The sequence below is a fragment of the Leptosomus discolor genome, chromosome 9, assembly GCF_034619465.1.
Source record: "Leptosomus discolor isolate bLepDis1 chromosome 9, bLepDis1.hap2, whole genome shotgun sequence".
NCBI lineage: Eukaryota > Metazoa > Chordata > Aves > Leptosomiformes > Leptosomidae > Leptosomus > Leptosomus discolor.
The window spans coordinates 46,245,879-46,269,586 of NC_141399.1; the positions used below are offsets into that span (position 1 = coordinate 46,245,879).

Consider the following 23,708-nt stretch of genomic DNA (forward strand, 5'->3'; position numbering starts at 1 on the left):
AAAGCAAATTCTGTTTAGACCAGTTTGTAGAATTTCCCTGGGATATGTATGTGCTGAAGTGCAAAAATGCTGTTTATTCTATTATGACCTTTTAGAATGAAATAGGTATTAAGGAGTAGTTATAAAGATGACAAGGTTTTCCCTTTTTTTTTTTCTTGTATTTTGCACATTGGTTTATGACACCAGGTGAGTTGGTACGTTTTTTTTTTTCATTTCTGCAGAAAAATACATTAATTTTCAAAACTGGTTGTCTTTATAAAAGTGAGTAATACTTGTCACCTGTTTTGGATTCTGTGCGGTACTGGACTTGGTTATGGTGGTTCGCTCTGTTTTGGTCATGTGGGGAGATGGAAGTTTACATGAAAACCCCAGCCAGTGGAGTTTGGTAAAAGCCTTCTCACAAAAGCACGTAACTTCTTTCCCTCCAAATAGGGACATATTCCAATCTTCTTCTTTTCATACACATTTTAACATCTGACAGGAATGTAGAAGCTGCTAGTACAAGCAGGGAAAATTATCTTGGCATACTTACGTGAAGCTGCCAAGATGCGTTTCCTGATCTAAAGAACTTTCTGTTTTAAAAAAAAAACCCCAAATTCTAGTAAAGCTGGGCTCTAGCTAGCACTTGGGCGCTGTTCAAGTTCAACCTCGATAATTGTCGGTCTAGCTTAACGTTACGTCTGGCTGTCTTTATCCTGTACTTGGGAAGCTCTCTCCTCCAAAGCTGGCTTTTGTGCTCGTGTCCTGGTCAGCTTGGAGCTCGATGGCTGGTTCCCGCAGAGAAATAGAGTCATTCTGGTGCTCTTAGGGGAGTTTGGACGGCGTCACTGTTACGCTGGGTAGGGCTGACGTATTTAAATGCCGTCGTTAACTTGATGTTGTTGAACCCAGGTCGCAGAATTGCCCGAAGCCGTGGTCGTCTATCGATAATGGGGGTGGCTGGGGCGAGACCCCTCCTCGCTGTCGCCGCTGGCTCCGTCTCCTGCCGCCCCTCAGGCTGCTGCCCCTCAGGCTCCCGCTGCGGCCTGCAGGACGCGTGTGCGCTTGGTTCCCGCCACCATGGCCGAGGCCGTCAGGGCAGCCGTAGGCTGGAGCCCCCTGCTGGGCAAAGTCGTCACTACACTTTGTTTTGAAATGATGTCACGGCACTTGGTGCGTGACGCCAGGCCCCTGCCGGTGATGTAACTCACCTTCCAGCCAATCGGAGCGGGGAAGGTTGGGACAGTGACGTGAACGACCCTAGCAACAGGCCACGTCGGAGCCGCCCAATTAGAAAATAGCTGGGGGCGGCCAAGAGCCAATGGGAGTCGGCGAAGGAGGAAGGCGGCAGGAGGCAGGTCTCCCTCAGCCTCCCTCTGATAAGATGGCGGCGGAGCTTGCGATGGTGGCAATAACGGCTTTGTCTCCCTTCTGCGCCTGAGCCCGGATCGGGGCCGGCCGGCCGCACCGAGCAGCGGCGGCGGAGACATGTCCGCGGAGCCCGCGAGGTACGGCCGGAACCCGCCCCTGCCGGGCGGCGGCGAGAGGAAGCGGCGGCTGCTGCTGGCGGGCGGCCTCCGCGGCTGCACCGCCCGGCCCGGCCCGCGGCGGGGGTGGGGCGGGGATGGGCCCGGGCCCGGACCCGGGGCGGCGGGCGCTGACGGAGGTCGGGCGGGAGGCCGAGTGGGGAGCGCAGGAGGAGGCGGCGGCGGCCGGGCGCAGACAGGCGGCAGGCGCTCGTCTCGTCTCGCCGCGGCCTGAGCAGCGGCGGCCCGCACGCCCTTCTACCCCGGGCACGGCGGGCCCGGGCCCGGGCCCGAGGGGCGGGTTGGGTAGGGGCCGCCCTGTCCTGTCCCGTCCCGTTCCGTCGCGGCGGGAAGGCCTCGGAGGGGCGGGGCCGCCATCTCCCACCGCCATCGGCCGCCGTGCCCGCGCTGGTGGCTGCCGCGGGGATCTGCCCTCCCGTCGTCCGCCCCCGCCCCACGTGTCTGTGCTGTAGTAAAGTCCTTCCTCTCCCGCTGGTCCCCCCGTGGAGGATCTGTTTTCGTGCTGGTTTACAAACATCTCCCTCTACCCTTGAGGAGCCGTCTGCTGCCGGGCTAAATAATGACGAACGGCGCCCGTTTTGCTGCGTAAAGTAAGCTGACAAAACCCCGAGCAAAGTCAGCGTTAAGAAAGGCGCCATGTTAAACTATTAATAAATAGTTGGCTTCGATGCTTTCCGTTCATCGGTATCTCAAGGGGTCGGCTCAACGCAGCCCATCAGCCACAAATACTCCAGATGCCGAAGGCGCTATATAAACAATAAAGTATTGTCACTTGGCCCTCATGAATGTTGCATGTGGCTTCAAAATCAGCGTTAAGGAAGGGAAGCATCACGCTGACTTAAGTACTGAGCCTCGGATACAGTTTTTTCTGTGGTCATATTTGTGTATCTTCATCCCCTAGTTTTAAGACTTATTTCAACTAGTTTACAGCTACTGTTTAGTTTCAGCCAAAAGCTAAAGGATTGGTAGTTTTCCTCGCCTTGTGTATTGCTTGATTTTAAAGCCTTAATATTTCTGAGGAAGTAATGCATGTGTAACCTGCTTCTAACTAACAGAAAGAGATTTTTTGAAAGGTTGTCGTCGTTACTGATCTTGATCACGTGCTGGATGTAAGACATGAGTATTGCAAATATCCAGTATGTGGTGCTTGGCTTCCCAACAGATAGCAGTTCCTTCTGCACATGTTTTCTTCCTTATTTTGTAGGATAGAGATTGTCCATCTTTCCCCCTTTCTTGCTCCCACTTTCTCCTCTTTTTGTTCTTCGAGTACTTTGACAGCTTAAACCACTTTTGTGCTGGATCAATTATTTCGTGTGTAGGCTGAAATACTGATTAAGGGCCTTTCTCCTTTTTCTTCCCCAGTCCCTCAAAATTGAGGTAGAGTTTGATCTTTATGTAGCAAAAAGATCTGCTTACTAATATTTATTGACTCTTTTACAGGCATAATTAGCATTATGTATTCTGAAAAATGCTCTTCCATTCGAACCGCTTTGCTTTTTAGTTTACTCTGTTGTATTTTATTCCCAGTTTTCCAACATGCTGCTTTGTCTTTTTTTGAGCCACTTGTTCCTGGTCTACGTTATGAGGGTTTGGAACTTAACCCTTTCCGTATTCTTACGTTGTCATTAGTGCAACAGTTAGCGTTGGTGCCAAGGGGCTGCTTTAGTTGGTGCTTCAGTGGAAGAGGATACAGAAGGTCATATATTTTACATGCAGGTTTTCAGATTACCTGCAGGCAGGACAGTAAATTGGATTGTTGGGGATTATTTGTAAAATCATCTTGAAGCGCAAAAAGTACATACAAAATAGATCTGAGATTGTTTGTAGTCTTTGGGTTGGATCTGTCCCACGGAAGGAGCAGGCCCTGTGACAAACTACTTTTAAGTAGGTGCACATCATATTTTTTTTTGGTGCTCCAAACTTTTCTTCTGTTCATGAACTCAGTCTTCATTCAGTCTAAAAGTTTTTTATCGTTCTCATCCTATACAGAGCTCATCCTGAACAGTTTGTTGTTACTTTACAAGAACAATTCCGCGCCGAGAACCCCCCTAACATTGCAGGGTACCGTGGTTTCAGGGTTATAAGCTGATGAATGCGTTGCATGGGCTTTCTCTTATCTTCTGTCAGTTCAAGGTCTACTTAAATTTGGAGGTGGAGAGAATGAGAGGGGAAAGAAAAAAAGCGCACACACACACACTGTCGCCTCGTTCCCATTCCCAACAAGTCCTGTTGGCCTGTCAGCTGCCTGCATTTCTGTCACCCTACACATTTCATCGGCTGCTCTCTGCAGTTTTGCTCATGTGGGATGCGTGCAGAAATAAAGCTGGGAGGTTGTTGTTGGAATTCTTTGGAAGGTATGCAAACAATAGCATTGTGATGGAAAAATCTTTTCCCAGCACTTCTGGAAGATAGACTTGCAGCGTTGGAAAGGAAAATAATCAGACAATACTAGTCTGCTGGCTGTGAAGTTTTAAACTTTTGTTGTAAGGAATTCCTTTATTTAATGTTAAGAATGTAGGAGTCTCGCATGTCTGGGACGAGAAGTTTGGAATGATGAAAACTGGAGTAACTTACTAAGAAAAAAAATAAAAGATGCTGCCTCTGTAAATGTTTATAAGGATTTCTCTACAACTTTTGCCCCAAAAACTTTTTTTTTTTAAAGTGGAGGAATCTTTGTCGTAGTGACCTGACCTGTTCCTACCAGTCAGTTCATACGTTGTACAAAGCAAGCACAACAATAGAAGATGGTGACAAGTCTTGAATCTTACTCACTTGAACCATCTGCTAGTCAATGGAGTGATATGAGATTTTTTTAGGTTGGCAAAATAAACTTTGGGGTTTTTATGATTCAGGCTTTTCAACTTTCACTATGAGATTTTGGTAACTTGGTCTCAACATTTTTGTTAAAATTCTGCTTTTCTCAGTCGCTGAATTTCTTTGTTCAGAGTGATAACGTAGGGTTGTTTGAGGCACGTTACTTAATGCCACAACAACCTAATTGGAAGCAAGTCAGTAGCAACCTCCCGTGTTCACTGAAGGTACCATGTCAGTTCGCTGTCTTTCACACAGTCGGGTGGAATGGGCATAAGTGAGTTCTTTGACTCTTCCCCCGAGGAGAGCAAAACGTTAGGCTGGCTGTCGCCTTCTGTGCCAGATGTGCCCCAGAGCCGACGTGTTTGCGCTGCTTAAATGAAATCCTCCAAGAGAAGAACTTGCTGCAGCGACTTCAGTATTTCTGTTTCAGTACAATACTGTCTCTGTTAGGGTTTTGTGAACTTTGTGTCAGCGGCTTTATAGGGCTTAACTGAAGGTATCTTCATTTTCTCTGAAATAATTCAGTGGGACAAAGGAGCGTATAACACAAATTCTGCAGTAGGATGGCCTTAACGTTGTGGAAACTTGAAATTCCCGCTTCTGTTATAGACGAGCACTTGCACCCTCTGCTTGAAGGGAGGAAAAGTTAGTGCTTTTCACACGGATATACCTCACCAAAAGAAAATATCAAAAATAATTCTAAAATGTGCTATGTTCACCGTAAAAACAGAGGCCTGCAGTCTGTGACAAAGGGCGTTTTTAGATTGGATCACTAGATGTGTCTTTCATAAACAGGAAAGCCAAAGGATGCTCTGAACCTCATGAAATCACATTTTGTGTCACTGGAGCTCAGCTTGTACCTGCAGGGGATTGGGAAACACGAGTCAGTTCACGGGTAGGTCAGTGGCAAGTTTTTCCCATGGTGAGTCAGGAAGAGAAAAAGAAACCGTAGCAGTTCAGTGACAATGGTTTTTGGAGTATATATGGAATATATAATTTTGTAATAAATAATGGAAGGTGGTAGATTGACTTTAAAGGCTGGTAGGTAAAGTACCCTGATTTACTGAAGGAAGAGTATAAAGCTTTCGTATTTTGTTACGACATCTAGCCACTAGGCAGTTGTCATTCAAGATGGCCAACTGATTGATGTTGATTTTTTTTTTTATTTTTTTTTTTTTTCCCTTTAGAAAAGGAGTGAAACCTTGGAAAAAAACAAGAACTTGATTACACAGGTTGGTGACCAGTGTCGACTTGAGTGCTATTGAGCCAGTTTATTTGCAAGTCTGAAAGGTGCACGGTTGTTGAAAAGTCTGTCTTAGTAGGTCCGACTGTAAGTCTTGGTAGGTTCAGCTGTAGAAGCCTTGTTGGGCAAATACGTCTGTCGTGTAAAGCACAACCGAAAAAATGGGGCAATAAATTCAGGACTAACAGTGGGGCAAACTGAGGTGACTTTTATCATGTAAAATAAAAAACTATGCTTCAAATGGGCTACGACCCCCAAAACCTGTGGCAAACCTGATTGGGAATATTTGGGAATCTTGAAGGGACAAGCTTTAATTCTGAGACAGAGTTTGTAGCGAATGATGTCTCGTTGAGAATCTGTGACAAACTCCAGGAGGCAGAAGGCAAACGAAGCAGAAGAGAAGGCAGTTAGAGGGGCATCATGTTGTTGGATGTGGAGCCCTTCTTTCCCCTTAAACAAAGCATGTTTAAGCTTTTGAAATACAACTGTTTTGTATATTATATATGGTAGTTTGAGCTTCCTTTCCTGAATTCATGTAGCCAGCTATTCAGTTTGCCATGATTTTTGTCTCATGAAGGTGAAAATACCGTATTTAGGTTTTCAAGTGGTTGACTTCAGTCTTCTTCAGCTTGCAGATTGTTTTGCCATTGAAGTTACAGACTTCTGTGTGGCGTTCGAGCCAACCTAACAATGAGATTGTTTGTCTTAGCTTTTTTTTTTTTTTTTTTTTTTTTAGTTCCCATTAAAGAAACAGGTTAAAAAACAAAATAATTCTTCACTTTTTAGTGAAGCATGGTTAATCTCAGCCAAACCGTGGTATGGTTGTTTGGATACCATCTCAACAAAAAGAAATTGTGTAATCTTCCTTGAACAGAGTAAACGGTCTCTCAGTGACTTTGAACCATCACTGTCTTATTCCCCTTGTGTGTCTGGAGGAGAATAATTCTGTTTACTTGTCTGAACCTGTTATGCTATACTTACGCTCCAAAGTTACTTCATCCACATAATCGAGTATCTTCAACTGTACTAGGAATCATTTGATTAAGCCCCTGTGGATTTAAAGTCGGTTCTAAACAAAGTAAAAGAGTGAACCTGTGTTAATGAAGTCTTAAGCATAGAATCTCTGAGTTCGATGAAGTGCTAGGTGCCTGCATCTCTTTTCAGCCAGAGCTTTGGTATTTGGGTATTTTCTGACTGTATCTGATTTAGATGGAATTGTAGCACATGAAACTTACTAAACACAAGGGAACTTTTTTACCGTGAGAATGGTCAAACAGTGGAACAGGTCACCCGGAGAGGTTGTGGAGCCTCCATCCGTGGAGGTACTTAGAACCTGACTGGACGTCCTTGTCTGTGACCTCCTGTAGCTGTCTCTACTTCTGCTGGGGGTTGGGCTGAGTGACCTCTAGACGTCCCTTCCACCCTGAATGATTCTGTGACCCTTGGTGCCGTTTACCTGACCAACTCTCATTTTGCTGCTGCGTGACAGTTCCAGCTCACATAATGTGTTGCTGTAGTTACAGCCCCTTCCTCCCCAGCTCAGACCGTCGTCGCCTCTGCTTGCAGAAGCATTCGTACCAAGGAGCAGCGGGCTGGACTAGGGAAATTATCTAGATTTGGTAGAAGAAATGGCTGCTCTTGATGTGGATCTGTTTCTGTGCATAGGTGAAAGCGAATACTTGTACTGAAGTGGAGGAGAAAGGAGAGAAGTGAGAGCGTGGGTGGCATCAGGTGTGTGTGTCGGGGCACGAGGGTTTGTGTCCTTTGGCAGTAGAGCCGGTTTGTGCCAACTTGAACAGATTGTGTGAATCCTGATTGTAAAACCTCACTTGTTTGGGTGTAATTCGTATATCAGTATAAATAAGTTACAAAATATTGATATGATTTAGGCCATACAATATCATGTTGCTTTGCCCTTGGAAGACTGTTGTTAAGTTGAAGAAACAACCGCTAGGATAGAAGTGCTCTGTTCCCCTACCTTTCTAAAACCATGTTCTTGTTCAACCGATACAATGGTAAGCTGATTTTTATTTTCTGGTTATGTATTTTTTCTGAGAGAAGTAGGCTTCTTACAATATTGCAGGTGTGTTCACTCCTTTTCTGATAAGGAATAAGAAAATAAACAACTTCTAGTTTAGGTTTTATTGTCTACCACTCTCCAGCAGTCCTAAGCTATTTCATTTGTGTGTGTTCAACCACAGTATTGCCATGTTTTGACGAAATGGCTATGTAGGCTCTGCCCTTGTAACTGAAATCTTTGAGATGGATAAGTCTAACACTTTTCCTTCTCATTAGGAAAAACTTTTATGAAGATTTGCAGGTGACAGAATAGTGTCCTGATTATATATCAAGGCTTAGGTAGTATGAAAGGGAATTATATGGGTTTTTTTGGGGGAAAAAAAAAAGTATGCCTAGTACCACTTTTGAAATTGGTTTAAATAACATCAATTTCAGCTTTATTTACTATAAACCTGTAATTTTAAAATATGGTCATGTTTGTAACACATGAGGTATAGAAACGCTTTGGAAGAACATGTTCTGATCTTCAGAACTTTGGGTCCATCCCTATTAGCATCTGAATGGAGTGCATTTTTGCAAAAAGTCTCTGGATTATCCTTGCTTATTCAGTTTTGTTGATAGTGCGAGGGGGGCTTGGTGTGCACAAACGGGATTCCTTCTGGGTGGAACTAAGCTGAAGGATGTGCTCCGGCATTCTTGATGCCCCCCAGCTGTTAGGGCTTGTTGAGTCTGCAGAACCAGACTGCACCTAGTGTGAATTACTGAGATGTATGCAGCGTGGATATTGGGTCATCAGCACCAAACCTTCCTGTGTTCTAATGCAGACATAGTCTTTTTCTTTCTCTTCCTCTTCCCACTGTCTTAATTAAAATATTCAGACTTTTACTGTGTGGTGTTGGTTTTCTGTCAGTCACGTAGGGGTACGGTCTGAAGCAGAGGATGGTAGGCTACAGACCGACAGTTTAAAAGCATATCTGTTTTTATTTGTCTTTAATTTTTTTTCCTAAGGATTGTTTAATTTTGTCTGCTTAATACTTGTTGCTCTGCTGTATTTAATTTCAACTTCAGAAGTGAAAAGTGATTGAGACTTAACTTGAAGCAACTGTAAAGATGTGCCCTCGAACTATTTTAAAAGTTTAAACATAGAAAAATTTTAGACAATTGTTGAATTTAAGGAATGTGAGGACTTAAGATAGGAAAAATTCTGCAAAAGCCTATTTGTCAACATTGAGATAGATGAAAAGCTGGAAAGCACTCCTGTTTCCCTGACTTTCAGGAGTGACTTGAAATTCGGATGAGAGGCGCTTATTTAGGCTAAAAGTTGGTAGGATCCTGTGGAAGAATGAGAAATTCATTTGTTTAAAGAAAACAGTTTTAAAACTATTCTTCCAGATGTTGACAATAACTGGGATGTTCCCCACGTACATTTTTGAAGTGTCTGAAGAAAGTAGATAGAAAATGAGCGCAATAACGAGTTTTTTCCAGTGCAGTTTCACAGTACAATCCAATGGGACCCGGGTTTGCTGCTGAAATGGGCAGTCCTGCTCTTTCCCCTGCCCGGGCTATGAATTTTCAGCATCTCACCTGCCATTGGAGAGAATGATCACGTCAATGTGTGGCAAGTTGGATCCAAATGAAAACTGTTCCTTAAAATTTTATTTGTCCAAGGTGATTTGACTCACTTTGCAGAAGCATGTTCATTAGCTAACAGGTGATGAAGTAGTGTGGTGGGTTGACGTTGGCTGGACACCAGGTGCCCACCAAAGCTGCTCTATCGCTCTCCTTTCCTCAGCAAGACAGTGGAGAGAAAATACAATGAAAGGCTCGTGGGTCGAGATAAGGACAGGGAGAGATCACTCAGCAATTACTGTCACAGGCAAAACTCTGCTCGGGTAAATGAATTTATTGCCAGTCAGGTCAGAGTAGGGTAATGAGAAATAAACCCCAAATCTTAAAACACCTTCCCCTCACCCTTCCCTTCTTCCCAGGCTCAACTTCACTCCTGATTTTCTCTACCTCCTCCCCTTGAGCACTGCAGTGGGATTGGGAATGGGGGCTGCGGTCAGTTCGTCTGCTGCTCCTTCCTCCTCACACTTTTCCCCTGCTCCAGTGTGGGGTCCCTCCCATGGCAGACAGTCCTCCCCAAACTCCTCCAGTGCAGGTCCTTTCCATGGGCTGCAGTCCTTCAGGAACAGACTGCTCCAGTGTGGACTGTCCAGGGGGTTGCAGCCTCCTCCAGGTATCCACTTGATCTGGCAGGGGGGTATCTGCTCCACCATCAACCTCCATGGGCTGCAGGGGGGCATCTGTTCCACCACCAACCTCTACAGGCTGCAGGGGGGTATCTGTTCCACCATCAACCTCCACGGGCTGCAGGGGGGTATCTGCTCCACCACCAACCTCCACGGGCTGCAGGGGACCACCTGCCTCACCGTGGTCTGCACCAGGGGCTGTGGGGGAATCTCTGCTCCAGCACCACCTCCTCCTCCTTCTTCACTGACCTTGGTGTTGGCAGAGCTGTTTCTCTCACGTATTCTCACTCCTCTCTCCCAGCTGCTGTTGCACAGTGGTTGTTTTCCCCCATCTTAAGTACGTTATCCCAGAGGTGCTATCACCGTCGCTGATGGGCTTGGCCTTGGCCAGTGGCGGGTCCGTCTTGGAGCCGGGTGGCATTGGCTCTGTCGGCCATGGGGGGAGCTTTGGGCAGCTTCTCACAGAAGCCACCCCTGCAACTTTGGGCAGCTTCTCACAGAAGCCCCCCCCGCCACCAGAACCTTTGCCATGCAAACCCTTGCCACGCCATGCAGGTCAGCACGTACAAGGGGACAGAAGTCAATGGCCGGATTGAATTAAGTCTGTTGTGTCTAGATGGGGACACCACGTGTCCCTTCGTTTTCTTCTTGTATATTCTACTGATTTCTGGTGTCATTTAGCCTAATATGTGGCTTGCCTAAGATGTAAGGTTTTTTAATCGTAGTAAGGGCCAGGCATTTACTATCTTAAGATTACAGCACTTGCTCTGAATTCAGGTAAGAAATGGTATTCTTACAAGTTTCCCAAGGTCATAAATCGGGTTCATGGCCAAACCAATAATAGCAGGACACCCCTCCTTTCGTTCGTGTTTTAATTAGGCTAAACAGCGTTGAAGTAGCTCTAGGGTGATGGTGAAGCCATTTGCTGCATGCAAGCCTGGAAGCGCTGGCAAATAGTGTAGGGACTGTTGCTATATGGTAGTGAGGCTGCTTGCTTCTCTTGGTGCTTCTGAGGTGGTTTTGAATTTTTAGGCTGCTATGTTTTTTTAAAAAATACACATTTTGTAGGTTGTGATGAATTTAATAGTGGGTGGGTCTATTAATATATTACAAAGAACAAGGATTTTGCAGTAGAAGCTTTAAAAAAGATTATAGATAGTATATTCTCAACTCTAAATGCATGACATAAAATTGCTTTTGTACAAAACCAGGTAAAGCGTTGCCCTAAATTAAAATTTCTTTGTGGTGAAGTATAGTAAGTGTAACACCTTTACTTACATTTGACCTGGTATTCCGTAATACAGTACAGGCTTATGGTACAAAATGCTGAATGATCAAGGGGAAAAGCAAGATGAGAAGACTTTCTAGTATTAGTTTGTAGATTTTTTTTTTTTTGGTTGTTGTTTGTCAACATGAGCGTGTTGCTCTGAAAACGGTAACGTGAGGCTAGTTTGGATAAGTTACTGCATGGTAGTAGATAGCGTTCCAAGTGTTAGTCACAGACACACGCATACTGTTCTGAATTTGCTTTGTGTTGAAAACAATAACAGCTCATCTACAGTTCCCATTTTCTAAAGTGCTGTTACCAAAACAAGTTATTTATAAACTAAATTAATATAATTCCACATGTTTTTTGGTTTTACTACCAAAAATGCGCTTTTTTGTGACCTTTCTAAATGTGCATTAGTTCTTCAGACCGTCTGGAATGTGTATAAAATCTTTTTATGTACTTTAACTATGAAATAATTGTGAACAACTATTTAATTATTTTTTAACGTAATGTGAATAAATTGTCATTAAATCTCCCTTCTAAAGTAGAACATGGAGTCTGTTAAAACTGATGTGTAGCATTCTCATCTTCTCTAATCTTTTCCAAGTATGCCCTCCATCCATGACAAAAAGCACAAGTTTAGAGACTGGCAATTGTGTAGCAGCATGAGCCCAGTAATGAGAGGGGAAGACTTTTAGACAGATTGAGAGAAAAATGTTAAGATCCACTTGAGAGTAAAACAGGCTTTCTTATGCTCGCTTTCAAAGTTGCTGAAGTGATTGATGGGATGTGTGTAGTCTCAAAAGAAAAGTGTCCTTTGCTCATGCAGAAAATCTTTCCACTACAAAGTGCTATTTTATTTTGAGTACTTGGGAAGATTTAAAGAAATTACAGATATTTTTTTTTTTTTTTAAATGGGTGTTTTATGCTGTTTTATGTGTGGTTATTTTCACTGATTTGAATAGTCGTTTGCATTCATGTGATGATACCCTTTCACTCATTGCTTAAGAGAGCGCTCACCTGCGTGTCCTTATAAAACAGATGGGTTTGGTTTTTAGCAATAAGTGTTAAATTGAAAGTCAGAAGTTGATAAATTGATGTGTTAAGAGAAATAGTAGAGATGGTAAAGGTGAGTGGGTTGAGCTTCTGATAAATATTCAAAAGTTTCTACAACCTGTAAAACAGGGACAGGAAATCTTATTTCTTCTTGCTATCAGAGGACTATTTGAATGTGCTGGGGAGATCAAAGTGGAAAGGGTGGAAACCTGTGGTCTTTAACTGGGTTAACTTATGGAGAGGGTAGCCAGTTCAGCAGTTTGAAGACCCGGATCTGGTAGCAGATAAGGTGTGATGACTCAGCCGTGGCAGCTGGCAGATTTTAGAGGACTGATAGCGTCCAGGAGGGCAGGGGTGACAAACAGCTGAGAGTGGTGACTCGTGGTGGAGGGGGGGTCTGAAAGGGTGGCTGCCCTTGGCCTCGGTCAGTGTGCTTGCAGCTAGAAAAAAAGGCGCTTGTCTCAGGACATTTAGAAACTTTGGGAGGAGAAAATCTGAAATAAACAACCTAAAGTGAGAGGGAATAACATGTAAATTATGAAGTGGTTAAGCTTTTTAACAAAAGCGTGGGATAAAGGTGTTGCCTTTTTACTGTAGTGAGTACATATAGAAGACTAACAGTTCCTGGTGTCTAAAACTGCCTAGTGTAAATTCCCAGGGTAATATTTTTTTATAAATGAATTATGAATACTCGTACAAACAGATCAAGAAATGATCGGATCCTACGTGGTTGGGTTTTGACAAAATTCATACTGGATACACAGTGTATATGTCCATGGCTGATTTCATATGAGCTCTGCATAACCATGTTGATCTGTGATACTCAAAGGACTTGGTTGTTTCTAAGGTTGTAGGTGAAGTTCTGCTATTATTGCTAGTGTTTTATATCCCCGTTTTGGTAATAAAATAAAGATTTTATTGTTTTTACCTGTTCAGCTACTGACAAAGTAGGATCTTAAATTCATTTATCACTGTCTTCATGTCATAGCAGCATTACCACTCAGACTTTCTTGACTTTTGTAAATAATACTAAGCAGTAAAAACTATTTAAAATAGGCTTTTTATTGTTACTGTTAACAGAGTCTTTAGTGCTTTTCTTGTCAACAAGGCTGCACCTATTACTTTACTCAGGGTTTAAGAAAATTGTATGGGTTTTGTTTACTTTGATATTCTTTTGCAGAAACAAATGTTTAAGCAGTCACTGAGTTTCTTTTGTAGGCATGTATTGAGATTAAACATAATTTCTTTCAAGCTTGCTAAATTAGAGTGAGATATAGGGGTAACTTCTGGTTTTACTTGTATTTTAACAGTGAAAGCAAGTTGAATACATTGGTGCAGAAACTTCATGACTTCCTGGCTCACTCATCAGAAGAATCTGAGGACGCAAACTCTCCTCCAGCACTATCTAAAAACAAAACCATAGGTAAAAGGACATTTTATGGGTTTATTTTCAATGTATATATGATTCTAAAGTCAAATAACTTAGTGTTGCTTTTTCACTATATCGCGCTTCACTGGGCCAATTATGCAAAGTCCTAATGTGATTTAGGTGGTGATATCGTAATAAATATACAATAGGCCTTTGATACAATATTTCTTTCAATTCTGAGTCTTTTCTAAATGTGAAAAAAAGCTAATTCTCCTGGTAATTTGCCTTCTATGAAACATGAGATGACAGACGTGCATGTATTTGCTGTGCTAGAGGATCCTCGTTCAATCTTCCTGAATGTGTAAGTGCGGTGTGTCAGCATCAAACTGAACTGTTAACATAGGAAAAGGAAATTCTTCGTATGATACTTCAGCAGAATAATAAACTAAACTGTGATGTAGGTGCATGTCAAAGTGAGATTTTGCTGATGAGCACTTACTAATTAATAGCAGACATGTTTCTGTGTTGGTTTTGAGATCTCAGAATTTATTTCTTAAAAAAGAAGATACTAAAGTTGAAAAATTGAGAATTAAATACTTAAATATTATGAAATGCCTGAATGAACTGCAAATTTACTTTCCCTCCCAACTTTCTGTGAATAATAATAGTGTCTTTAGCAACTGTGCTTTTTTTTTTTTTTTAAAAATCCATAGGGTGCTCATTCAGTGTACAAGTGATAGATGTGATTGGGGCCAAATTAGATTTGTATAGTAGTGGAAATTGTTTTGTTCCAGCATTTGGAGGATATGTGAACTACCAGGGAGGGTATTGTGAGGAGGGAGATGGTGATGAAGATGATTAAATGTGGCTCAAGAGAGTTGGAACATGTCCCTGCCACACACACACACAGGTCAATTGAAATATGAAGCAGTTGCTTGCTGAGCCCTTCATCTTTTGCACTGCTGTGGAACTGAACTGTACCATCATACTAGGAAGGATAAGCAAAGTGAAGTTGCACCAGTTACTTTCCTTCTGGCTTTTCTGAATTTTTGGGTACTCGATTATACAGCCTTAATAATGTTTCTTTATCCTTTCTGCCTTTGAATTGGATGTCCCTCCTCTACGTTGCATGGGTGCCAGCAGGAGAATCACCATGAGCGTAGCAGAGACTGGCTTCCTGCTCTTGTTTCAAGTGACCGGCCCCTGCCCTGCAGCGGCAGTCACGGGGCAAATCCTGTGGGCTCACAGCCCTGAAGTGGATGGGGCCTGTGCAGCTGGACCAGCGGTAGGGGCTGCAGTAGGAGCTGCAGTGAGCCCTGCCGTGGGGGTGCTGCGTGTGCAGCCCAGTCACACGTAGGAACTGACAGTGGAAGCGTGCTCAGTTGGTTTTGGGAGTAGGACGTGTGCAGGCTGAATGCAGAAGCTACAGAGATTGTAGCTGCCAGAATCAAAGACATCTCTACCGAGCATGAACAAACTGGTGTTTTCCGTGGATTTGTTGCTTGGGCAAAATTGGTCAAGAGCAGAAGGTGGGCAGTTTCTAGTCTCCAGAAGAAATGTCAGCCTTCTTCCAAATTTCAGGTTCTTTCCTCAGAATAGGGGAATGCCAGTAATATTCCAGAGAAGAAATTTCAGGTACTTAAAAGGACCAAAACGTTTGTTTCCGTTTTTTATTCCCTTCTACCTCAGCTTCACATGCAGAAATGGCAAAACTGAAGTTTCATGATATAGCAAGTTGGAGCGTTAGCAATCTTAGGTTAAAATCACAAATGGTCTTGATGTGTCGTGTAATTCTACCGCCACTTTACTTGCATGTTTCTCAGCAGTGCAGCTGTGAAAATACTGCTATTACTGAGCCTTTTGAGCAGCTTCATACAAGTATCATTGAATCACTGAACTTGAAACTTTCCCTTCCATTACCTGGACAGGTGCATAGAACAGATACTGATAGGTTGCATGTCTTCAGGTTTTATATTCCACAGTTTCCAAGATCAAGAAATGGGAATTCTCTTATCGTACTCTGTATCAGATGGGATTTTCTTCTGTGGTTCCGTGATCCCGGATTCAATACTATGTTTTTAATGTCAAGATGTGTTAAGAGAAAATATTTAAAGTTTAGAGATTAAAAAAAATGCACTAACTGTAATACTTGTGCATATACAGTTCCACTTTCGTTTCTTTGGTATTTCTTCACCAACAGGAAGGCTGGCTTTCAGCCCGTCAGCAGCTTAAGTGAAAGTCGTTTCTAAATAATTTCTGTGAAATTTATGCCGTACAGTGGGCTATGTTTTGTTGTGCAACAGGCTGTCTCTGAAAGTCACACAGGCACCTTTATTCACGCTGGTGAAACATAAACAGTGCTGTGATGTACAGTGTGAAGAACTTTTAGTATTTCTTGGATTCAGTGGATTCCTTTAATTTCTCTCCACAGGTAAAAGTAGAGAACTTAAAAGCAGTCAGTCTTCAATGGAGAACACTAGAGAAGAGGTAGGAATGAAAATGCTTTTGAATTTTAGTTGCCTGACTAGTACAGAATGGCTAGTATAGGAAATGCTGAGTTTGCTTTATTTCTTTTACAATAAATACTTGAAGAGTTTTGTCTTTTTGCAGTAAATGTCATCATATCTGCTAAGCAGAGATATTAGCCGTAAAATACTGTTAAAAAAAAAAAAAAAAAAAATTAAATTTGGAGTGGTAGCCTGCAATGCAAGCAATCCTGTTGTTCGCCCCACTTCTTTATTTCTAAATTATCAAAATACATGAATTTATTTGGACAACTTAACTGTCTTTCTGATGCACAGTATTTTCTGGAAAAATGTCTCTAACACAGTTTAGAGTTAGCTTTTACTTGCCTGAGGTATGCAGTTGCATTTTTGTGAAGAAATGCAAAATGTTGTTAATTGATTAAGATTGAGTATATTCTTTGACTTATGTGTAAACAGGCTCTTACTTCGTTTTGTTTAAGAGACTTGGTCTCTACCTCCTGTTTACACTTACACTCTGTTACTCGAATAACAGTAGGTCCTTAGTTGTCCTTTCAGGCAAATATGCTTCCTTTTTTAAAAAAGAAAAAAAGATGGAAACACAGGATCTTTATCAAACATGAGCAGATTTCTTCTATATGGTGTGTTATATACATCAAAGACATTTTTTATGTGGTTTGTCTTATTAATATCCGCTCTCCTGCCAGATGCGTTCTGGTTGACAGTATGTTAATATGTAGAGCAAGCACAAGTGCCAGAGTCCTGCCTTAGTTTGCCTTTATTGCAGAAAATGCAGGTATTTATTTGATACTGCCCAAACCTAGTTATGATACGTGTGCCCAAATTTCTGAAAAATCAGTTTTCCTGTAAAGACATCTAGCCCTTTCTGGCAGATGAGCCAGATGACAAGTGTCTGCGTTCTGCTGGCAGCTCTTGGGTGCGGAGCAGCGATAGCTCCCTAGTGCCAGCCTTCACGAGCCCTCCCTGTCTGTATGGCAGGAAAGATGATGGTTTCTTCACATTGCGTGAAAAACCTTCCTAGACCTGCCTAAGCTGCTGCAGCACTAAGTGATGTGAGAAATCCCAGTGAACTGTAAAAAAGTGCAAATGCACAGCAGTGGGGAGGGGGGTGGGTAGGTGCGAGTTGGGCCATTCTTCCCAGTGCTGGTCGTGCCAGTTAATGCTGCAGGGAAGGTACGGGAAGCAGGAGGCCCCAGTGATTAGGAGCGGCCAGTGACCACGAGCCATTCTCAATCCCTTCTCCAGAAAGCCGAGGGCACGTTCAGCAGGCAGTGCAAGTGGGGATCTGGGAGGAGAGAATTTCCTCAGTTTCATGAAGACTCGGTGGTTGAGATACGGGCAGTGTTTCTCTCCAAATGCCTGAACTTAGAACAGTGCCCTCTCTTAATTCCTTTTGAGATGTATGCACTGGGAGGTTGGTGAGCATCAGTGACTTAGAGTTTGGTGACAGCTGTTTTATGTCTGTTTTAAAAATAATAATGACTTTTTGGAGTCTTTACTACTGATCTGAAACTCTGTAGATTTAGTTTAACTGCACTGACGTGACTATTGAAATAGTGTGTATTCACCTTTTGTTAAGGCTTCTCCTGCCTTTTTTTTTGGTAAGAGCGCTCATGACTTCTGAGATGTGTTCTAGTTAATGTAAGAAGCTGTTTTTGTTGAAAGGTCACTTGGTCGCGAATGTCTTGACTTTTTAATTTTTTCTTGTTTTCAGGGTAGTAGTTCCTCAGAAAGAGCCAAATCCTTAGGATCGTCACGTTCAAAAAGGTCAGTTTGGAAAAGAAAAATGAACAAACTCCTTGTTGGCATGTGAAACTATAGAAAAGTCCATGCACTATGCCAGATACTTGTAGTATACACCAGTGTAAATACATTAAGTTAGCAGAGGGTTGGTGAAATAAATGCCTCATAGTGCACTTAAAATTCAAACCATCTTTCAGGGTCAAAGCTTAAGATCATAGAGCTTAATTTTTATTAACAAAGAAAAAAGATTAGCCTGTCTCTTCAGGACAAAGGTATTTATACAGTTGTTCCTTCACTCCTGCTATTTCGACATGCAGGGTTCTTCCAAAAATGTAAATGGGGTCATACGGACAAAGGGCTTTATGTACCTTACTGTTGGGAGACTGTAGAATCAAAATGTGGTGTTAAGTTGTCCTGCACAGAAACTGCCACTTGCTGTATCTCTGCTTCATCCTTTGTTGCTCTTTGGTTTAAAAACTATGGCCATAGCTGTTTACCAACCAGTTTGAACTTACAGGAGGCAAATTAACTTTGACCTAAGTAACAGCAGACTCATCCTAGTAAAATTCCTTTTCATCTTTTGCTCTCAGCTGATGCTCATTCAAGTTACGTCCTTCGTGACTTTTTTTAAAAATCCTGGTGTACTCTGTAGATAGGTGAGCTCTTTCAAATGCATGGTTTCAACAACTGCCTTCTTACTGCTCTTTACAAGTGTCTGTCTCTCTTCACTCTCCTTTTTATTTCAGGGTTATTTTATTATGTCTGCTGGAATTAAATAATATTCTTCCTTCTCCCTTTTCTGTTTGTCTTGATTCCATATTTGCAAGTGTAGTTTTATATTTGGCTTTAATTTCTCCCTCATCTTCTGAATCCAGTGTCCTGCTGAACTTTTTTCTTTATATCATTTTTACAGTCTTGGTTTTTTGCTTCCTATCTATCACGAAAGGTACTTTCACTCATGCATTTATCATACTGTGCCTGATACTGACAAAACCAGTATCCTGCAGTAGTTCACGTGTTACCATCAGACTACTGAAAAATATGCTCTCGATGTTGTGGTGTTTTTTTTTTGTTTGTTTTTTGTTTTTTTTCCCCCTGCCCTGACATAGTAAATTCATGAATTTTCATGGCTTCTGTTCTAAATTATGTTTGTGTGGAATTCTGGCAACTGGTCCTTTTATTCAAGAGTCAGCTTTTTAATTTCTTTCTGCCTTTCCTTTATTTCCTTGCAAACATCTTTTCTGCCAAGTTGCTTTTTGTCATTTGCTAGTATCTCTGTGCTCTCTTTGCCCTGCCCGTTAAACTTGGAACGATGTGTAAAATTCCTGAGCAGACGTTCACTTGTTTCACGTAGGGTTTTTCCCTAGAAACGTGACTTCCCTGCATACCTTCTTAAAAACACATCAGACCTTGATTTTACAAAAAGAGAAACTACGGCAAGCCTGTGAAACAAAAATATAGTTTATCTTTTTATTTCACATAGGAGGGGAGAATTCCTATTTCTAAGAAGCAAATTAGCCTACAACTTACTTGTAATAACTCAGAGCATCCCACCTCATAATGTCTTACATGACTTTAGAAAGAACGTTGGTTTCCCCAATTAGTTTGGTGGTTTGCTTGCAAAGCACCAAGCTTACCTGTATTGCAATGTGTAATATTTGTCATCGTATGGGTTTTTTTCTGTCTGTGCAGGAAACCTACAGTTGTAACAAAGTATGTTGGATCCGATGATGAACAAATCTTAGATGAAACTGTAAATGAAGATATTTCAAATGAAAACTCAGAAAACGATGTTGATATGCAAAGCTTGCCTAAAGGTAGTTCATGTCTGTCTTCGTTTCTGAATTCAGCACATTAGCCAAGATTATGATGCAGCGTAAATAATGAACTAGAATGCACATGTTTTCGTAAAATGCCTGTCCTAGGTCCTGTTGGCTTTTATATATAAACATACGTGCTAGTGCACAAACACACACACCCCCCCGCACGTACATTTTGAAGAGGAAGCCAAGCGCCTTTAGTTTTGAACTCAGCGTACTTAAGTCTGTGGGTACACCAGGATGTGCTGGTGGCTTAATTTCAGATGTCTACTGACATCTGTATAAAACCAACATGAAACAGGGGAAGTAATCTGTTTCTGTCCTTTTGTAGAAGTCTCAAACTCTGTCACTTGCAAGTCTTACTTATTTTACTGTTTTGTCTTTGAGGTTGTTAACCATTAGATCAACAAAAGCAAAACTAAATCTGGGAGGGCAAAGCCATTATTAGATCTATTTTTAAGCAGCCTTTTAAAACAGTTAATACTATTAACCCTACATCCTGCTCTTCTTAACTGTAGTGTGAGTTTGATTGATCTCTTCCATTCTGTACCTATGAAAGTTACAGGAAAAATTGGAGGGACCGCTACTGTGTCCTGCAGGAGTGGCAGTATTTAAAATAGCAGTCACCTTAAAATCATTTCTTTCAGGGTGTTAGATTATTTCCAGTGTCCTCACAAAAAAAAGTGTTAAAACTGAGCTCTTAAGCAGGAAGGATGGTTTTTCATTCACATTAATTTTGATTAGTACTCTTCTCTGTTTAAATAAAAAAGTGAATTTCTGGTTTTTGTTAAAGACAAAACAGGTTTTCTTCCATTGCTTTTTCATTTATTTCATGCTGAAATAAATTAAGATGAGGGAAACTGGGTAGAAGGGGGGAAAGAGAGAGGAAAGAGTGTAGTTACTCTAAGGCTTTTGATAGATTTAAGTGCTTTATTTGTAGCACTGCACTGCAAATTCCTGCACTACATAGATGCAGCAGTGTGACAGTCCTCTTCTGCACATACCACATCAGGGCAGAGAGAGCAGAATTTGCTCTTCATGGCCCGTTCAGTCTTCGGCTTTTGTCCTGCAACTGCAAAACAGATGTAGTTTGAAGTGTGTGGTGGGTTTCTTTTGGTTTTGTTTCTCTGTGAACATCTGTGCATTCAAAACTTTGCGTTTTAGTCAACAGATTGCACTTTTTTTTTTTTAAGGTACTATGTGGGCTGTTATTTAAACAGGACTTTTGCACTTCATTTGGATGTGTAATGGTTTCCAATTTCTAAATAAAATTATTCTAGGTACAGTGGTTGTACAGCCTGAGCCAGTGCTGAATGAAGACAAAGATGATTTTAAAGGGCCTGAATTTAGAAGCAGAAATACCGTTAAAATGAAACCTGAAGCTCCCAAAAAGCGTGGAGGTAAATACAACTTAAAGCATTTATTAAAACGTGTTTAAATTGTTGCCTATGACCACATTTGGTACATCTGAAAATTGTTCATATTTCTAATAAATTATCCTAAAAATACCTCCACTCTTCTGGCTCTTTGTTCATTAAGGATTCTAGCTGGCTGAAATTAGCCTCCATTGCTGCCCCTGCAATGCAGCAGTGAAAGCTAAGATTAGTTCTCATTAAACATCGTATTTTCAGTAGCTATAGGATGCATCACTAGGTACTCCATATGGACCCTTCTTGCTTTGTATTCAGAACAGTGGCTTGGTTGCGATCAGGTGTTACAGGTATTCCTTTTTTAAGGAATTCAATTGGAACACCATCAATACGGGAACATTCGCTGACTCGCCAAGAAAGCAACTGTGTTTGAGTGGGGACATGTATAGGTATATTATCAACCAGCGAGCTAACAAGAAATCTAAACCCTCTAACAATTCAAAGACTTTTTTTTGTTTTGTTTTTTAAATTGTGGGAAATTCCCTACCAGTGGGCCCTTCTAGGGATTATCTTTGAAAAGCTGCCGTGCTAGTTGGCTTTCCATAGCTGCTGCTAAAACGGAGAAGTCAGGCAGATTATAGTGATAACAGAAATTCATCTCATTTTTTTCCAAAAAGTAAAGGAGAGGGAGGATTATGTATAAAGTAGCCAGCAAGAAGGCAGATATTTTCGTTACTACTACTAGCAATACCTTAGTTCACACACCTCGAGTTAGTACCCAGGGTATTCAGACAGCTCTTGTACACACTCTTCATTCTTCCCATTGTATCATTTGAAATACTAGCTCTCTTTTAAAGTCTCATTGTAATTTAATAAGTGCTATTTCTCCATCTGTGGTTGAAGAGGAGTAAAATGTGACTGTGTGGAAATGTGCTTGTGCATACATACGGGCTCATGCATGGTTTTAAACACATTTTGAGCATTGACGTTTTCTGTAAATTATTAAGCTTTAAAAGGCATTCCGTTCTATTCATGCACGATGTCTTGTTCGGCATATAGGAATGTTTTTTCCGTTTGTGTTTATAACAATTTTATAACAGGTCCAACAGAAATCTTCAGGGGTATAGTGTTAAAAAGATAGGACTCCTCTGCTTGAGCTTTGTGGCCTGCGTCTGCATCCCCAGGACAATTCATATGACCTGCCCTTCCAGGGCCTTTTTCCTCCATCCCTAGAGAATTTACAGGCCTGCCTTTGTGTACCTGGGCTGGTTACTCATGTACTGGTGCCTGACATAAGATAATAGTTTTGGAAGGGACATCAAGAGTTTGTTTAAGCCATATCTTTATCCAGGGCAGGCTCAGCTATATCCGTGTCACTGCTGATAATCTTTTGACTTGATTTTAAAGCTGTTCAGTACGCGTGTTAAGCTCCTGTCAGCTTTCAGGGGAGTGGAATAGGTACTGCCTGCTCCTGTGTTGTCCACATTTCCAGACCAGGAAGGGTAGCCAGGCGAGGGACAGGACTGCAGGCTACCACAAAAGCAGCTGGATTAGGAATGTATCAAACCTGTTTTGTTTTGTGTCCTGCACAGAAGAGGTAGTGCAGATCCGTTTATGCTACACCTGCATGTAGCAACTCGAGCTACATGAAATGGCCCTTGGCTTTCTCTTGCTGCTAGAACGAGGTGCCCAGCCTGTGCACGTACCACGTTCAGCATTGCTGGTTTAAGTAGGTAAGCTTGTAGTCCGAGCTACTGGAGATCCTCAATTCTATGCACAGTGCAAGTAAATTAAAAAATAACAATAAAATGAAAAACGCCAGTCTGTCTTGTTCTTTGTGGAGTGCATCTTTGCATCTTTATTGGGAGTTATACGTCCTTTTTGTATTGGAAGTAGTAGTAGTAATAGAACTCTCACCTTACTGGCATCCCAATGCTCTTATCCAAGACGGTAAAAGGCATCGTGTCAGTCCTTATTTTCAAGTTTTGGGCCTGCAGAGTGGTTATGGTTGTATTTTTGCGAATAAACTCATAGTTAGGAGTGTTTTTTAAGTAGTTTCTCAGTATTAATTAGTAGTTATTTAAGTTCTTTGGATCATCATCATTTGTAGTAGTAATATGGTTTACAAAGGTTTTCCTGATAAATTATCTGCTTTTTTTTCTGGTGCCAGCTTGCAGATTTTAGAAAGAAGGCGGTAGTGCTTCCCCTTGAAGTTGTAGAGAAGGAGGAGGTAGCTTGGGACTTGAGAGTGAATAGTTTGTTCTCCCTCAGTTGGCTGTTAGGCACTGTGATTCTTAGACCCATTTAAGGATTGTGATGTTTGACAGAGCCTGGGTAGGTTTCTGTGCTGCTTGGGATAGTAGGATGTGGTGTTCTTTTCCAAGTAGTACAATACTATGGGTGCATTTATTTGAGGTTTACCAGCAGGTGTTTGAGCTGGTTTTTGAGGTCACAAGAGGTGCTTTGGAAGTCTCTGAGCTCCGCAGTACATGCAATCATGCGTGCATTGAAGTTGAAAACAACGAATCTTGTATCCAGAATTTCAGACCTGCTGTTTTCCCTGGATTGTAAGGGTCTGTTAGTTGTTCTTACTGGCCTGTAAACAATTTGAGATTGTGCTTCAGTAGTAAATTGCTAGTAGCTTGTATTGTGTCTTGAGAACGTTCATTCAGTTCCTTAACGTTGTGGTGTTGGTGCTTGGTTCTGATGCTGTGGTAGTGAT

General features: G+C 41.9%; 1 protein-coding gene across 1 annotated transcript in view; it reads left to right on the forward strand.

Annotated features, from left to right (window-relative positions):
- The first annotated feature begins 1,442 nt into the window (after nt 1-1,442).
- The window catches only part of ATRX (ATRX chromatin remodeler), an 84,064-nt gene continuing 61,798 nt past the window's right edge, over nt 1,443-23,708 (forward strand). The window contains exons 1-6 of the mRNA XM_086470216.1: nt 1,443-1,487; nt 13,491-13,603; nt 15,981-16,036; nt 17,768-17,820; nt 19,489-19,613; nt 20,897-21,016. Coding sequence (XP_086326342.1) covers nt 1,468-1,487; nt 13,491-13,603; nt 15,981-16,036; nt 17,768-17,820; nt 19,489-19,613; nt 20,897-21,016 — 487 coding nt within the window. The 5' untranslated portion in view covers nt 1,443-1,467. The remainder of the gene's footprint in view (nt 1,488-13,490; nt 13,604-15,980; nt 16,037-17,767; nt 17,821-19,488; nt 19,614-20,896; nt 21,017-23,708) is intronic.